Consider the following 18,863-nt stretch of genomic DNA (forward strand, 5'->3'; position numbering starts at 1 on the left):
GGTGGCCTGACCACCTTAAGAGTGAAAGCCGAGTACCTAAATATCACACTGTAGTCTACTAAAAAACATGAGAGAAAAGTAAGACGATGTTAAACAAGTATTTACGGCAAAAATAGAAACAAACTAAGCGAAAATTTCTCCCGCAACTGTAACTCAATGCCCGCATCTTCCCCTCCGTAAAGCCAGGGCTCAGGCGTTTGGATCCACCGTCCAGGCCACGGGGAAAGGTTTTCTACTAGTCTCCAAAACATCGCGAACGGGGAAAAGAAAACAGCCACAAGGTCGCTACATTATTCAAATCAATCCTAAAGAAACTCTCCTCGGGCCAGCGAGAGTCTTAATATAACAAGTCCCTTTTGCGGCCTCCCCCTCCAGCTCAGGCCTGCTGAGCAGCTGACGGCAGTGCCACGGCCAGACCACGCTCTGAGCCTTCCCAGCGGTCTTAGCCCCGCCTCCTGAGGAGCTTCCGCCACCCCGCGCCTCAAACCTCCTCCTCTCATTGGCCAGCGACATGCCAGCTGTGGGCGGGGGAAATGCGTCAGACAGCGCGCTCACTTCCGGCCAGGGAGCGCGCGGGTTGATTCGTCCTTCCTTGGCCGCGGGTGCTCGCAGCTCGGAAATGGCGGGTAAGTTGCCGGGAAAAGTTTACCAAGGGGAGGGGGCGGGCAGGTTTGGGAAAGAACGCCGGGACGGTGGTGACAGTGCCCGCTCGGAACTTTCGGGCCCTAGCCTGGGTTCCGGAAGGCTTGCGTCAGCCTGGAAGCGCGGAACTCTCGGCCCTACTCCTTGTCGGTCGAGGTTCGTGTCCCCGCCCCCTAGTGCTCGGGGTTCTGCGCCTTCTGCGAAGAGCTCGGTCCTCCGCAGGGACCGAAGAGGCCGGGGAGGGCGTCGCGATCGGGGCTTGTAAGGTGCAGATGCTTCGAGGCCTGCTTCTCTTCTCGTTCCTTTTCCCGTTGCTGCCTCAGCCGCTCTAGTCTGGTTCTTTTCCCGCCAGCTGATTTTAACGCTCAGATCCTCCTCCTCCTCCTATTCTACGGCTCCCTCCACCTTCCTCTACAGTCAACTTCTGAGCTGGCGCACTGCTGCCTTGCCCTGCGCTAGGGCTCTCACTTGAATCTGGACTGACTTCGTAATCGTCTCCTTAGTGTCTCACTCTTTAGTCTTCCTAGGATGTCTTCAGAAAGAGGTTGTTCTCACATTCTTCCTTCATCTAAACTTCTCTTTTAGTGTATGTCTACTCTCATATAATTCTCTTGTGTTCATTCCATTCTGCTCTCTTCTTTATTGAGTCTCTTCAGTTTACAACATTTCAGATCTATTAATTGCTATTATTTTGTACGTCTGTTAAGACTGTTTTGGTGTGAGTATATGCTTTTTTCCAGTTACGTATCTTTTGAAGTGATGGACAGTTTCTATTTTTTCTCTTTTCCAGTGCCTTCGTAGTAATCTCACTACACTTTTATGGATGTGCTGGATAGACAGGCTATAGCATGAGCTCTATAGATGTTTAAGGAAGGGCTCTTCTCCCAGATAGAGACTGTAGGATCATGGGACACGCTGGTACTATAAAAGGGGGGGGGGGGACATATTATGTATTGTATAGAGTGTACATATTATAAGAATTACACCTAAATTCGAATTTCAGCTTCACCACTTCATAGTTGGGTGCCCTTAAGCAACTGGTAAACCTCTTTCTAAGCCTGAGCTTTTAAAAATGAAATGGGACTGATATAGTATTTGCTTGTCTTATAGAATTGTGGAGATTTAGCTGATGTATGATTTCACAAGTTAAACTTTCTTGCTTGGGTTATACATAAATTCCTTGAGGTGGGTTCTCTTAGCTCAGTTTTATAGGTTAGGGTTAGAGAAGTCAAATAATGTGCTCTAGTTCACAGCTCTAATAAGTAAATGGTGAAGCCTGGATTTGAATCCAAGAATTCTGACTCCATACCATTAATGTATACTGTCTCAAGTGTTTCCCATTTTCCTTGTGTCTTTAAATTACTTAAGTTTATGGCATGTCATTGTACCTCTTCTTTTGTTTCTGCTCATGACTTTTTTCCCCTGGTTTTTTTTTTTTTTACTAATTTTTATGTTCATTTTGTCAGGAGATTTATCATTATCTTTGCTTGAAAGTTTCTTTCTTATTTTTTTTTAAAGATTTTATTTTTCCTTTTTCTCCCCAAAGCCCCCCAGTACATAATTGTGTATTTTAGTTGTGGGTCCTCCTAGTTGTGGTATGTGGGACGCCACCTCAGCATGGCTTGATGAGCAGTGCCATGTCAGCACACAGGATCCTAACCGGCTAAACCCTGGGCCACTGAAGCGGATTGTGTGAACTTAACCACTCGGCCAGGGGCCAGCCCCAAAAGTTTCTCTTGATGGGTAGCCAGGTTGCAGTAAAACCGTTTGGTTATTCCAGTAGCCCATAGTTTTGACTTTGTGCCCATATGGTCAAAACAATTTTTTTAATACAGTGAAATTTTCTTCCCTAATCTTGTCCCCATTCCTTCTCTCTTATCCTAGAGGTAACCATGGTTACCAGTTTCTTGTGCATTCTTGAGATGATCTATGCATTATCAGTTGATGGTGGGGGTTTTTTGTTTTGTTTGCTGAGGAAGATTAGACCTGAGCTAACATGTCTCGCCAATCTTCCTCTTTTTTTGCTTGAGAAAGATTAGCCCTGAGCTAAAACCTGTGCCATTCTTCCTACACTTTATATGTGGGTCCCTGCCACAGCATGGCTGATGAGTGGTGTAAGTCTGTGCCCAGGATCCAAACTGTGAACCTAGGCTGCTGAAGTGGAGTGTGCTGAACCTAACCACTACACCATGGGGCCAGCCTCAGTTGATAGTTTTTTTAGTGGTTGATCTGGAAGTACTCTGGGTAGAATTTTTCCAGTGTTAGAAATGAAATGCTATTGTAATTATCAAAGGATATTCTCACTTTGTTTCTTAGTAGAGCAGTGGCATCCTTTTTATATTTCTTGTTAAAAAGCTAGTTAGGTATAAATCCTAGCAGGTAATTCATATTAGTATTTGATATTTAAAAATGTCAGTAGTCTGTCATCTTAATTTTCAGGTTTGCTCATTTATGTAAAGCATGCCTTGTTCATAAGCCTCTATCTCAAAAGTGATGTTTTCCCTATTTTATAATGAGGCAGTCATACAGTGCATTTATTTGGGCATATATGGAGAATGACCGGTACTTTCATGATCTATTAGCGTGTTTTAAATCTTACCTTTATTCCACTTCTAATAAGACCCCTATTTGTAGGTTTGACTATTTAAATCACTTCCAACCAGACCTTTTAAAAACCTTTTCTCTTAGGATTTGGTGCTATGGAGAAATTTCTAGTTGAATACAAGAGTGCAGTGGAGAAGAAACTGGCCGAGTACAAATGTAACACCAACACAGCAATTGAACTAAAATTAGGTATGTATGCATTTCTAATTGGTGTTATATATGTACTGTGTGTGTGTATGTAATCTTTCTTTGTAAATTTTAAGTAGAATTTTACGTAAAAGCAGTTGTTTATGTAAATGTATAGATATCTGCATTTGCTGAACATTCAGATTTTACTTCAGTCTTGATTCACGTCATGGAGTGGGTAGATGTCTGAGAGGTGGCAGAGTTTACATATAGTAAGTACCGTGTGGCAAAAGTGACAAGTATAAGTGGTTTAGCCTGTTAAAAATATTTACCTTTACTTTTTTGCTTATAAAAATAATAGACAGTAAGTGTTGGTGAGGTGGTAGAAAAACACTCTTGTGTTGCTGATGGGAATGTAAAATGATTCAGCTACTTTGGAAAGCAGTTTGGCAGGTTCTTAAAGAGTTATACGTAAATTTATCATATGACCCAGCAATTCTACTCCTAGGCATCTACCCAAGAGAAATGAAAGCATATGTCCATGCAAAAACTTGTCCACGAATGTTCATAGCAGCATTATTCACAATAGCCAAAAAATGGAAACAACCTAGATATCCATCAGCTGGTAAATGGATAAACAAAGTAAGGTATACCTATATGATGGAATACTATTTGAGGATAAGAAGGAATGAAGATCTGTCACATGCTACAACATGGATAAACCTCAAAAACATACTTGTTAAGGAAACCAACCAAAAACCCACACACACTGTGTGATTCCATTTGTATGAAATGTTTGGAAAAGGCACATCCATAGAGAGAAAGTAGCTTAGTGGTTTCCTGGGGAGAGAGAATGACTGCAAATAGGCATGAAATTTCTTTTGAGAGTGATAGCGGTGTTTTAAAATTAGATTGTGGAATTGGTCACACAGTTCTAAATTTACTAAAAATCATTGAACTCTATGCTTAAGTGAGTTTTATGGTATGTAAGTTAAACCTCAATAAAGCTGCTTAGAAAGTATATGCTCATGAAAAATAAAACAGTATATGCTCCTGAATCCATCACTTCCCATGCCTCTGGTTCCTCATCTTTAAAATGAAGTTAATAGTACTTACTTTATAGTGGTTGTGAAGATTAAATGTAAGGTTAAATACAAGTAAAATGCTTAAACAACTTGACTTGTAGAAATTCTCAATAAATGTTAGCTGTTATTATTTAAAACAATACAAAGAAAGTGACAAAGAAAGTAGTGGTTCTCTAACCCCTCACTACAGAGATAATACTGATCTAGATTTTTTTGCTGGTACATACTTTATTTTTCTAAAACCAAGATCCTCTCGTAAAGCTTCTTAACAACGTGTTGGATATCATTCCCTGCATATAGATCTACCTCATTCTTTTAAGTTATGTAATACAGTATGACTGTACCATAACTTATTTAAGTGTTCCCTGTCGGGGGATTTTTAGGTTGCTTCTCCTCTTTTGCTATTAAAAATCATTCTCCAATGAATAGCCTGTCTATATCTTTATCCACTTGTGTAAGTGTTCGATAGAACGTGTGGCAAGAAATTGAGATGCTGGATTGGAGTTTCTTAACTTCAGCACCATTGACATTTTGGGTTAGATAATTCTTTGGGTTTGATAATTCTTTGTTATTCTGTGCATTGTAGGATATTTAGCAGCATCCCTGGTCTCTACTCACTAGATGCCAGTAACATTCCCCTCCAGTTGCGACAACCAAAAAAATGTCTTCTGACATTGTCAAATACCCTCTGAGGGTGGTGAGTAAAGTTGCCCCTGTCTGAGAACCACTATGGATATGAACCTATTCTGCTTCAGCAGCTGTTGCCAAATTACCTTCCAAAAAATCCATATACTTGCTCCAGAATTTTTTCAGATTGTCTTTTTACCTATATCCTGGTCACTGTTGCATATTGTCATTAAAAAACAAGAACAAACAAAAAATCCTGCCTCTCTGATGGGTAAAAAATGATTTCTTATTTTAGTACACATTTTGTTATTAGTGAGATTCAGCAACTTTTCTTTTATCCTTTTTTTAATTAAATTAAATTAATTAATTTATTTATTTTGAGGAAGATTAGCCCTGAGCTAACTACTGCCAGTCCTCCTCTTTTTTGCTCAGGAAGCCTGGCCCTGAGCTAACATCTCTGCCCATCTTCCTCTACTTTATATGTGGGGCGCCTGCCACAGCATGGCTTGCCAAATGGTGCCATGTCCGCACCCGGGATCCGAACCTGTGAACCCCGGGCCGCCAAGAAGCGGAATGTGTGCACTTAACCACTGTGCCATCAGGCCGGCCCCTTTTATCCTGTTGATCATTTTTGTCTTATATGAATTGACTGTTTTCCTTGCAACAGACTTTTTTAGTAGTAAAAAAACACATAACATTGGGGCCAGCCTGGTGGTGTAGTGGTTAAGTTCGTGTGCTCTGTTTCTGTGGCCCAGGGTTCACAGGTTCGGATTCTGGGCACAGAACTACACATAACTTATCAAGCCATGGTGTGGCAGGTGTCCAACATGTAAAATAGAGGAAGATGGGCACAGATATTAGCTCAGGGCCAATCTTCCTCAGCAAAAAATAGGAAGATTGTCAATGGATGCTGGCTCAGGGCTAATCTTCCTCACCAGGGCTAATCTTCCTCATTAAAAAAAAAAAAAGTAGTAACAAAGTTTACCATCTTTACCATTTTTAAGTGTACAGTTCAGTAGTGTTGAGTATATTCACATAGTTGTACAATAGATCTCCAGAACTTTTTCATCTTGTATAATTGAAACTCTATACCCATTAAGCAACTCCGTATTTCCTCCCCACCCAGCCCCTGGCAACCACCATTTTACTTCCTGTTTCTAGAATTTGGCTATGGTAGATACCTCATATAAGTGGAATCATACAGTATTTGTCTTTGTCACTGCTGTATTTCATTTAGCTTAATGTCCTCAGAATTCATCCATGTTGTAACACGTGACAGAATTTCCTTCCTTTATGGCTGAATAATTTTCCATTGTATGTATATACCGCATTTGGTTTATCCATTCATCCGTTGATGGACATTTGCTTTCACCTCTTAACTATTGTGAATAAGGCTGCTGTGACTGGGTGTGCACACATCTCTTGAGATCCCGCTTGGAATTCTTTTGCATATATATGCAGAAGTAGGATTGCTGGATCATATGATAATTCTGTTTTTAATTTTTTGAGGAATCTCCATACCAGTTTCCATAGGGGCTGCTCCATTTTACATTCCTACCAACGGTACACATAGGTTCCAATTTCTCCATAGCCTTGCAACACTTACTTACTTGTTTTTTCTGTGTGTTTTTGACCATTTTTTGATTTGATAATTAAAATTGATTTTTAATTGGAAGAGAGGTTATATCCTTTATATTCTAAGAGAACCAGCCCTTTTTTGGTCATGTGTTACAGGTACTTTTTCCTGATTTTGACTTTGGTGAGTTTGTTATTTAGAAGTTAAAACTTATCTAGAAAAATTTTTTTCTTTTATGAGTTTTCATCCTGTCTTACAAAAAAGCTCTCCTCACTCTAAGATTATAAAGAAATGTATTCATTGTTTCTTTTAATAATTTTTTTGATTTCTTTTCTTTTGTAAATTGAAAGCTTTGAATATTTTTTTTTCTTCTTCTTCTTCTTCTCCCCAAAGACCCCCAGTACATGGTTGTGTATTCTAATTGTAGGTCCTTCTATGTGGGACGCTGCCTCAGCATGGCTTGATGAGCAGTGCCAGGTGCGCGCCCAGGATCCGAACTGGCGAAACCCTAGGCCGGCAAAGCGGAGCACATGAACCTAATCACTCAGCCACAGGGCTGAGCCCAAAACCTTTGAGTCTTTATCTTGATATAAGGCATAAGATAGGAATCCAGCTTACTGCTTTTTTCAGATGAGTTAACCAATTATCCACCTACCAATTTGTTGTTTTATTAATGGTTTAAAATTTCTCTTTTATCATAGTAAAGTATCATATATTCTTGGGTTTATTTGGGGCCCCTTTTTTGTCCTTGAGCCATTAGTGTACTGTTACAATAAATGTTGTAATTAATATATGGTGTGACTAGGTCCCACTCGTTACTCTCTAAGAGTTTTCCTAAGTTTTCTCTAATGTTTATTCTTTTAGATGAACATTTTATCAAGTTCCAAAAAGACTTTGTTGATCATTTTTTTAACTGAGATCCTATTAAATTTTAAGTTTAATTTTAGGGAAAATCAACATCCTTACATTATTGAGTCTTCCTTTCTAAAAGCAAGAATATCTTTTTATGGCCCAGCCCTGTGGCCGAGTGGTTAGGTTCGCGTGCTGCGCTTCGGTGGCCCAGGGTTTCACTGGTTTGAGTCCTGGGCGCGGACATGGGGCAGCTCGTCAGGCCATGCTGAGGCGGTGTCCCACATGCCACAACTGAGAGGACTCGCAGCTAAAAGCATACAACTATGTACCCGGGGGGCTTTGGGGAAAAAAGGAAAAAAATAAAATCTTTAAAAAAAAAAAAAAAAGATCTTTCTATTTATCTGGGCATTTTTTATGTCTATCTTTAGTTTTAATTTTTATTTATAGATGATAAACATTTCTTATTGTTTATTCCTAGTATTTCATCTGTTTTATTGCTATTATATATGGAATCTTCTCTTTGTTATATTTTCTACCTTTATTAATAGTGTGTAGGAAAACGATGGAAGATAATTTTTTTTCTTTAAAGTCACATTGGTTTATAACATTATGTAAATTTCAGGGGTACATCATTATATTTCAGCTTCTGTATAGACTGCATCGTGTTTACCACCAAAAGTCTAATTACCATCTGTCACCATACATGTGTGCCCCTTTACTCCTTTTACCCTCCCCCATCCTCTTCCTCTCTGGTAACCACCAATCCGGCCTCTGTATCTGTGTGTGTGTGTGTGTTTATTTTCCACATATGAGTGAAGTCATATGGTGTTTGTCTTTCTTTGACTTATTTCACTTAACATCATACCCTCAGGGTCCATCCATGTTGTCACAAATGGCTAGATTTCATCTCTTCTCTTATGGCTTAGTAGCATTCCATTGTGTATATATACCATGCTTTCTTTATCCATTTATCCATTGATGGGCACTTAGGTTGCTTCCAAGTCTTGGCAATTGTGAATAATACTGCAGTGAACATAGGGGTGCATCTGTTGTTTTGAATTAGTGTTTTTTTAGATAATTACCCAGAAGTGGAATAGCTGGATTGTATAGTATTTCTGTTTTTAATCTTTTGAGGAATCTCCATACTGTTTTCCATAGTGGCTGCACCAATTTACATTACCACCAGCAGCGTAAGAGTGTTCCTTTTTCTCCACATCCTCTCCAACACTTGCAATTTCTTGTCTTGTTAATAATAGCTATTCTGACAGGTGTGAGGTGATAGCTCATTGTAGTTTTGATTTGTATTTCCCTAATAATTACTGATGTTGAACATCTTTTCACATGCCTGTTGGCCTTGTGTATATCTTTTTTGGAAAAATATCTGCTCATATCTTCTGCCCATTTTTTGATTGGGTTTTTCGTTGTTGTTGAGTTGTATGAGTTCTTTATATATTTTGGATATTAAGCCCTTATCAGATATACAATTTGCAAATATCTTCTCCTAATTGGTAAGTTGTCTTTGTTTTGTTCATGATTTCCTTCATTGTGCAGAAACTCTTTAGTTTGATGTAGTCTCATTTGTTTATTTTTTCTTTTGTTTCCTTTGCCTGAGGAGACATGGTATACAAAAAGATACTGCTAAGACCAATGTCAAAGAGCGTGCTGCCTATGTTTTCTTCTAAGAGTATTATGGCTTCAAGTCTTCCATTCAAGCCTAATCCGTTTTGAGTTAATTTTTGTGTATAGTGTAAAATAATGGTCTACTTTCATTCTTTCACATCTGGCTGTCAAATTCTGCCAACACCATTTATTGAAGAGACTTTCCTTTTCCATTGTATATTCTTGGCTCCTTTGTCAAAAATTAGCTTTCATAGATGTGTGGGTTTATTTCTAGGCTCTCAGTTCTGCTCCAGTAATCTGTATGTCTCTTTTTCTGCCAGTACCATGCTGTTTTGTTTGCAATAGCTTTGTAGTATATTTTGAAATCAGGGAGTGTGTAATACCTCTAGCTTTGTTCTTTTTTCTCAGGATTCCTTTGGTTAGTTGAGTCTTTTGTTGATTCATATACATTTTATGATTCTTTGTTCTATTTCCGTGAAAAATGTCATTGGGCTTCTGATTGGAATCGCATTGAATTTGTAGATTGCTTCAGGTAATATGGGCATTTTAACTAAGTTAATTCTCCCAATCCATAAGCACAGAATATCTTTCCATCTCTTTATATCTTTTTCAGTTTCATTCAACAGTGTCTTATAGTTTTCAGTGTACAGTTCTTTCACCTCCTTGGTTAAATTTACTCCTAGAAATTTTATTCTTTTTGTTCTGATTGTGAATGGGATTGTATTCTTGATTTCTCTTTCTGCTAGTTGCTTGTTGAAAATAATTTTTAAGATATATTTTTTCCCCACATCAAAATCCAGTTTACTTAACTCAAGTTTTACACATAGATGACAGAACTAAAGTTACTGTGTCATTTAGTCATCCTGTAGGGACGGTCACAGCAATAATTTGTGTCCCTCAGGCTAATCTTCCTTTCTCCCTCCCTTTCTTCCCTTGGCCCTTCTATCCCATCTGCCTCCCCACCCACCTTCTCTGGACGCATGTTTATTGAAACCTACCATGTGACAGGTATTGTGTCAGGCACATCGGATAACTTGAACTCTTGACTGAATACCAGTAATTCCACTAAGGTTTATCCCAGGATTCTTTCTCTGATAGCAAGCTGTTTTTACTGAGTGTGAGTGCTGACAGGCATGCTTTTCCCACAGAGGTTCAGTGCTATGGGGGTAGGTTACTGCAGAAAGAGTGAATCTTTTTTTTTTTTAAAGATTGGCGCCTGAGCTAACAACTGTTGGCAGTCTTCTTTTTTTTTTTTTTGTCTGCTTTTTCTCCCCAAGGCCCCCCAGTACATAGTTGTAGATTCTAGTTGTGAGTGCCTCTAGTTGTGCTATGTGGGACTCTGCCTCAGCATGGCCTGATGAGCAGTGCTAGGTCCACGTTCACGATCAAAACCAGCAAAACACTGGGCTACTGAAGCAGAGCACGTGAACTTAACTGCTTGGCCATGGGGCTGGACCCTTCCATTTACTTTTAACTCATCATTCTTTTTAGATGTGTTTTTTTTTTTCCTGAGGAAGATTGGCCCTGAGCTAAAATCTCTTGCCCTTCTTCCTTTTTTTGCTTGAGGAAGATTTGCCCTGAGCTAACATCTGTTCCAGTCCTCCTTTATTTTTTTTGTATGTGGATTGCCACCACATCATGGCCACCAACAACTGGTATAGGTCCATGTCCAGGAACCAGACCTGGGCTGCTGAAGTGGAGAGCACTGAACTTAACCACTAGGCCACGGGGCTGGCCCCATTACATATGTTTTTATAGAGAGCATATTTGGATTTGATTGTATAATTTTTTTTTACATAGTTTATCTCCTTTACATTTATTGTTTGTTACTTTTGTCATTTTATTTTTCTTTTGCTTCCTTGCACTTTCTTATTTCTCTGTTTCCTATGTAGCATGTGTTTTGTTTTCCCTTACCCCTCACTCTCCAGTATACTCTGTTTTAAATTCTATTAAAAAGCCATATATCCTATTTTTAAAATATAGTGTATTTTTGGTTCCACTGAGATAATCTTTATATTTTTAAATTCATTCAGCAAATAGTTATTTAGTTATACTATGTGGCAGGTACTTATCTGGGCACCAGAGATAGAGCAGTATACAAACAGTCCCTTTCTTCATGGAACTTAGATTCTGGCTATGAAAAACAGACATAAATATGTGACAAATTGTGATATCTGTTATGGAGAAAATATAGGGTGATTAGGTCCTACTGCTAAGGTGACATTTGAGTAGATACTAGAAGAAGTGAATCTGTGAGCCATGTTAATATCTCAAGGAAGAGTATTCTAGGCAGAAGAATAGCAAGTCCAGAATGTGCTGGACATGTTCAAGGAACACTAGGGAAGCTGTTGTGACTGAGAAGGATAGCTTGGGAGGAGGAAGTATCTGGAAGCCAGATGGTGAAAGTGTTTGAAGAATCAGGAAGTAATTAACCATGTCAAATGTTGCTGGTAGATCTAGTAACATAAGGACTATTGGGATTTAGTGATCTGATGATTTTTTTTTTAATTAGAGTAGTGATGGAGTCATAGGATCTCCCTCTTTATAGTAATTTAAGAGAAATTAAGAGGAGATGCATTAGAGAAATAGAATATAGACTGTTTTTGAAGAGTTTTGCTGTGAAGTGGAGTTGAGAAATGGGATAGGTAGAGGAAGACATGGGATAAAATTAGATAACTTTATTTTTACCTTTTGAAAAGTGATGTACAATTTACATACAATGAAATGCACACTAAGTGTTTGATTCAGTGAGGTTTATGGGTTTTCACCCACAAAATAGCTGCTTTTTTGGGGTTTTAATTTTAAAACCTGGTTTTTGGGGCATTGAGGCATGTGGCAGACCTTGTGGGTTACATTTCTCTTTGTTTTGTTTTGTTTTTGAAACAATCACCAACGTACAGAAAAGTTGAAAGTAAAAATATAAAGACCTTTTTTCCCCTGAACTATTTAAGAATAAATTGCTTACTTGATGAACCATCACCACAAATACTTAGTGTATAATTCCTATGAACAAGAACGTTATCTTACATAACCAGAATATAACCATCAAAGCTAGGAAATTAATATCGCTATATTATCACCATCTAATTCTCAGGCTCCATTCATACTTCCCCAGTTGTTCCAGAATGCTCTTGATAGTAGGGATCCAGTTTAGAATCAGAGCTTGCTTTTGGTTGCCTTGTCTCTTTTGTCTCCTTTAGGCTGGAAGAGTTGTTAGTCTCTTCTTGACTTTCATGACCTTGACACTTTTGAGGATTACAGGCCAGTTATTTTGTAGAATGTCCCTCAATATAGGTTTGGCTAATGTTTGCTCATGGTTTATCTTAGGTTATACATGTTTGGTAGGAATATCGCAGAGGTGATGCACGGATCTCATTGTACCCTATCAGTTTTTCATTCAACTTTCAATTCTTTTGGGGCCAGCGTGGTGGCGTAGTGGTCAAGTTCATGCGCTCTGCTTTGGCAGCCTGGGGTTAGCCAGTTTGGATCCCAGGTGCAGACCTACACAACTCTCATCAAACTGTGCTGTGGCAGCATCCCACATACAAAGTAGAGGAAGAGTAGTATGGATGTTAGCCCAGCGACAATCTTCCTCAAGCAAAAAGAGGAAGATGGGCAAGAGATATTAGCTCAGGGCCAGTCTTCCTTACCAAAAACAAAAACAGAAACAAAACCTCCGAATTCTTTCATTTATTTATTTCCTATTTTATTTAATGGATTATAACCTGTTACTGTCATTTATTTTGGTGATCAAATTGTCCCTGACTTGGCCAGTGGGCCCCCAATTGAAGCTAGTTTGTGTGTCTTTTTTACCTATCTTCCTCATTATTTGATTGCTTCATTCTTTCATTACTTCATACTTGATTACTTTCTGGAACAAGATGTTTCAGGCTTATCTGTTACCTCTGCTGTAGCTCTGAAATCAGCCATTTCTCTAAGGAGCCCTGGTGTTTTTTAGTGGAAAATGGTATTTCAAAGCCAAGATCTGCTCAGTGAACAGGTGAGCTCATTGTTGTTAGAGTGTTGCTCTAACATTAATGAGAGCAGGCCTTCTTAGTGGACAGAACTTTGCTCCTTCCTGTTCAGTCTCTGATCCCTTTAAGGTGATTACTCCTCTGAGTTCTTTCACCCAAATTAGTTTTGCCTGTTTTAGAACTTTATATAAATGTAGTTATACATATATACTCTGTGATTGGCTGAGTTAGATTCAGTGTATTTTTTAGGTACATCTTATTGTTGCCTGAAACAGTAGTTCATTCCCTTTTATTGCTGAATATTATTCCATTTTGGTACATTATTATTCACCAGTTAATAGACATCGATTGTTTTAAGTTTTTGGCTATTATAAATAATTCCAAAAAGAATGTTCTTACACAAGTCTTTTTGTGGACATAGACTTTATTTTGGATAAATTCCTAGAAGTAGATTTGCTAGGTCAGAGGGTAGTTATATGTTTAGCTTTATGAGATACTTGCCAGACTGATTTCCAAATTATTTTTATTTATTTATTTATTTACTTTGCCGAGAAGATTAGCCCTGAGCTAACATCTGTGCCAGTCTTCCTCTACTTTATATGTCGCTTGCCGCCACAGCATGGCTGATGAGCAGTGTAGGTCCATGCCTGGGACCTGGCCCACGAACCTGGGCCGCTTAAGCAGAGCACGCTGAACTTAACCATTAGTTCATTTTGGGGCTGCCCCCAAAATTACTTTTATACTTGTGCCAGCAGTGTATTGGAATTCTGGTCACTTCACACATCCTCATGAATATTTGGTGGTGTCAATATTTAAAATTTTAGTCATTCTCATGGGTCTATAGTGGTATCTCATTGTGGTTTTAAGTTGTGATGACTAATGTGATGAAGCATTTTTTGCCATGTGCTTATTGACCATTTATATATCTCCTTTTGTGAATTGTCTGTTCACATCTTTTGCCCATTTTATAAATTGGTTTGTATCTTTTGTTATTGTATTGTAGGTGTTCTTTATATATTCTGGATGTGAGTCCTTTCTGCTGGATATATGTCTTGTACATATTTTCCTCTCTGTGGCTTGCCTATTCATATTCTAAACAATGACTTTTTTTTTTTTTTTTTGGTGAGGAAGAGTGACCCTGAGCTAACATCTATGCCAATCTTCCTCTATTTTATTGTTTTATGTGGGATGCTGCCACAACATGGCTTGATGAGCAGTGCTAGGTGTGTGCCTGGGATCCGAACCTGCAAACTCTAGGCCACTGAGGCAGAGTGTGCGAACCTAACCACTATGCCACTGGGCCAGCCCCTAAACAATGTGTTTTGATAAGCAGAAGTTTTTAGTTTTGGTGAGGTCCAGTTTATTAGTTTTTCATTTGTGTTAGTGTTTCCTGGTTCCTGCCTAAAATCTTTGTCTACACCAAGAAAATCATGAAGATCTTCTCCTGTATTTTCTTCTGGAAGCCTTATAGTTTTAGCTTTTAACAATTAGATTTATGATTTATCTAAAGTTGTTTTTTGTGTATGGTATAAGAAAGAGGATCAAACTTTGTTCCACATGGATAGTCATTTGTTCCAGTACCATTTGTATGAATGCTTTGATGCCTTTGACAAAAATAAATTTACCTTTTAAGTGTAGATCTGTATTCTGACTCTGTTCTCATTTGTTGATTTGTCTGTCCTTCTGTCAATGTCATACTATCTTGATTAGTGTAACTTTATAATGCATCTTGAAACCAGGTAGTATGAGTCTTTTATATTTGCTCTTTTTCCAAGATTAATTATTCTTAACCTTTTCATTGCCATTTAGAATCCATTTTAGAGTTACATGCTTAATTTCCATGGAAAAAGTTCTGGGATTTTGGAATTACATTGAATCTATAAATGAATGGGGGAGAATTGTTATCTTAATATTGAGCCTTTCAGTCTGTGAACATGGCACATCTCTGTATTTATTTAGTTTTTCCAGAAGTGATTCAAGTTTTCAGTCTTGCCTGTATTTTTAAAAATTGATCTCTGAATGCATCTATATATTTTGGGTTTTGATGCTATTGAAAATGGTATGATTTTAAAATTTCTTTTTCTAGTTGTTTGTGTGTGTGTGTGTGTGTGTAATTGCAGTTTGTATAATTGTACCCTGTAACCTTGCCAAAGTCACTTCTTATAGCAGTTTTTTTTAATGTAGTATCCTTAGGATTTTCTACATAAACAATCATATCACCTATTAATGAAGCCAGTTTTAGTTCTTCTTTTCTAGTCTATATGCCTTATATTTCATTTTCTTGCCTTGTTGCACTGGCTAAGACCTCTGTTTTAATGTTGAAGGGAAGTAGTGGAGCAGACGTCCTTGCTTTATTCCCAGTTTAAATAGGAAAATATTGAACTTTTCACCATTAAGTATAATGTTAGCTGTAGATATTTCATATGTGCCCTTTATCAGGTTGAAGTAGTTTGTTTCCATTCCTAGTTTGGTAAGAATTTTTATCATGAATGAGTGTTGCATTCTGATCCACTTCTTTTTCTCAATCCATTGAGATGATGATGTGATTTTTCTTTTTTAATTCTCTTACTGTGGTGAGTTATACTGATGGATTTTTAAGTATTAAATCAATCTTCCACACCAATATATTATCCTTTTTCTACCTTACTGGATTCTGCCTGGTAATATTTTGTTAAGAATTGTTACATCTTTGTTCATGAGAGAGAGTGGTTTCTTTTCTCTGTCTTAGTTCGATTTTGGTATCACGGTTTTGCTGGCCTCATAAAATGAATTGAGAATTGTATCTTCTCCATTTTCTGAAAGAACCAATCTTGCAGAAGGTTGGTATTATTCCTTCTTTAAATGTTCAATAGAATTTACCATTGAAGCTTTGTGTTCCTGGAGTTTTCTTTGTCAGAAGGCTTTTAACTACAAATCTCCTTAATAGATTTAGTACTATTCTGCTTTTCTCTTTATTATGTCAGTTTTGGTAATTTTTGTCTTTTAAGGAATTTGCCCATTTCATCTAACTTTCTTGGCAGAATGTTGTTCGTAATATTCCCCCATTACCCTTTTAAGGACTGTGGAATCCACAATCCCTTCTTGAGGATGTTGGTAAATTGTGAACTGGTAATTTGTGGTTTTGCTCTTTTTTTTTTTTTCCTTTTCTTCTTGAGTAGTCTGCCTATCAGTTTATGATGCTTACTGATGATTTCAATGATTCCTTTTCTCCATTTGTCTATTTTTTATTTCCCACTCTTAATCTTTATAATTTCCTTTATTATTATTAGTTTAATTTGCTCTTTTAAAAAAAAACTCCCTTAAGGTAGACGTTACATAATTGATTTTAAACTTTCCTTTTCTAACATTAGCATTAAAATTAAAAAATTTGTCTCTAAATACTGATTTAGTTGCGTCCCACCAGTTCTGTTATGTTGTGTTTTTATTATTGTTCAATTGAACATATTTTCTAATTTTCCTTGTGATTTCTTCTTTGACATATAGTTATATAGAAAAGCATTGCTTAGTTTCCAAGTATTTCGGGCTTTTTTTTAGCTGTCTTATTGTTACTGATTTTTTATTTAATTTTATATTGGGGTCAGACTATTTTAGTCCTTTTAAATTTATTGAGACTTGTTTTATAGCCCAGTATATATCGTTTGTTTTGGTGAATGTCCCAGGTACACTGGAAAATCATTTATATCCTGCAGTTATATATAGAGTTCTATAAATGTCAATTGGCTTAAGAGTGTTGTTCAAGTCTTCTATATTTTTGCTGATTTCTATCTACTTATTCTATCAATTAGAACAATTCAGAGACGACTGTTGAAATCTCCAACTATAAGTGTGGATGTCTATTTCTTCAGTTGTCATTTTTGCTTCATGTATTTTGAAGCTTTGATATTAAGTGCATAAAGATTTAGACTTATCTTTTCTTGAGGAATTGACTCTTTAATCATAAAATGTTTCCTCTCTATCTCTGGTAAAAGGATCTCTTTATCTCTGTCTCCTCTTTAATTCTTCATCTTGCCTCATATTGAAGTCTACTTTGTCAGCTATGAATACTACAATGAGAGGTTTTAAGCATAGAAGAAATAACAGCATGTTTATATGCTGATGCCTATGATCTGTCATGGGAGGAAAAACTGATACAGGAGAGGAAGGGGAATATATGTGGAGTGATATCCTTGAGAATATGAGAGGGCAAAAGATCTTGTTCATCGGTGGAAGAATTAGCCTTAGATAGGAGCATGGAGAGTTACTCTACCATAACAAGAAGAAGATAGATTATATGGGAATGGCTGCAATAAATGAGAAGGTGTAGAGGTGGCAGTCTGTGCAGATTCTCTTCTGAATGCTTCTGTTTCCTAGGTGAAACAAGAAGCAAGGTTATGAGGGGAGAATGTGATTGTAGAATATGTGGAGGTTTGAGGAAATAGTCATCTTTCAAGCAAGAGGGGTGGGTGGACTTGAGAACGATGGTCTGATTTTCAGGTAGCACTAAGGGCCCACTTCAAGTTAGTACTCGTGAAAATAAAGTGAGGTCAACCACATCCAGATGCAAGGGTGTAGCACAGAGTGGGCATATGGTCAGATTTAACTAGAGTGGGGTTTTAGCAGGCTGGTGTGACAAAGATTGGAGTAAAGGAGTTGAGGATGTTTACAAGGGAGTGATAATATTCATTGGCCATAGAATTCAGCACTGGAAAGTGAGGATACAAAGGAGGGGAGGGACAGTGAAATTATGTTCTAATCAATACAGTGTAAGTCCTGGTGGGGGTTGAAGTATTGTTAGAATTGGCCTATCACAGGGAGTGTTAGAAAGAGATAGTGGTAAGATTGTACAGTGTTTGAAACAGAGATTAAAGGGCTTGACGAGATTGATAGTAATACGTAAGGGCTAGTGTATGTCATGGGAATAAGTGGCTAAGGTACAATGAAGACTAGATTCTTGGAGGAGAAATCAAGAAACTGAGAGGCTGGGTTGGAGATTAATTTTCATAAATTTTGAAGTCACCAAGATTTAAGTCAGATGTGATGTTGGAAAGAGGACAGCAAGCCAGAAGCTAAATTCTTCAAAGAATGAAGGAGATAAGTAATGCATTCGCTTCAAAGCTGGTTGTCATTAGGGTGTGGAAAGACTTTAGTCTGAAACCAGCAGTGAGGAGCAAGGAAGACTCTTTGTCCTAACATTATGAAGGCATGGAAGAGAAAGCAGTCACTACTTGAGAGAGTTGTACGAGAATCAGTGTCTTCAGGGGAGAGGCATGTTTGTTCTTGAACTGTTAGAGCAAGAAGGTATAGGAGAACATTCAAGGAAAAGTTTGGGGATATGACCTGTAAATTTCACAGTGGCAACAGGGAGTTAGAGAGGGATAGGAAAAACCATTAGACTAGTAGTTTTAAGCTATTGTATGGGGATGAGAATCTGGGTGATAAGGGATAACCTAGGAACTTGATTAAAGTTCTCTAGAATAAAGAATATAATGGGATTATGATGGTCTCTAAGGTATACTGTAATGTTAAGCCCTGTAATATTGCAGGCTGGTGGTGCTAATGGGAATGTTACTGGGAGCCCACTGGGTCCTGTCTTTACCCCTGCATTTTAAAATAATATAAACTTATTTTTCACTTTATCGTGGTCAGGAAAACATGTATTTGCCAAAACACTAAGATTTCAGTTATTTAAAGAACACAGAGAGAGCCGGCCCCGTGGCCAAGTGCTTAAGTTTGCATGCTCTGCTTTGCTGGCCCAGGGTTTCGCCAGTTTGAATCCTG

At 37.9% G+C, this 18,863-nt stretch overlaps 1 protein-coding gene across 3 annotated transcripts in view; it reads left to right on the top strand.

Moving 5' to 3' along the window:
- Window positions 1-496: 496 nt before the first annotated feature.
- Window positions 497-18,863, top strand: part of HAT1 (histone acetyltransferase 1) — a 58,224-nt gene continuing 39,857 nt past the window's right edge. Inside the window, exons 1-2 of one of the 3 annotated variants that reach the window (XM_014846584.3) lie at window positions 497-626; window positions 3,331-3,435. In XM_014846584.3, the coding sequence (XP_014702070.2) occupies window positions 512-626; window positions 3,331-3,435 (220 nt within the window). In that variant the 5' untranslated portion in view covers window positions 497-511. Of the gene's footprint in view, window positions 909-3,330; window positions 3,436-18,863 lie in introns of all 3 variants that reach the window. The other 2 variants (XM_070508100.1, XM_014846585.3) reach the window with 2 other exon arrangements.

This window comes from Equus asinus, chromosome 4 (assembly GCF_041296235.1).
Source record: "Equus asinus isolate D_3611 breed Donkey chromosome 4, EquAss-T2T_v2, whole genome shotgun sequence".
NCBI classification, from domain to species: domain Eukaryota; kingdom Metazoa; phylum Chordata; class Mammalia; order Perissodactyla; family Equidae; genus Equus; species Equus asinus.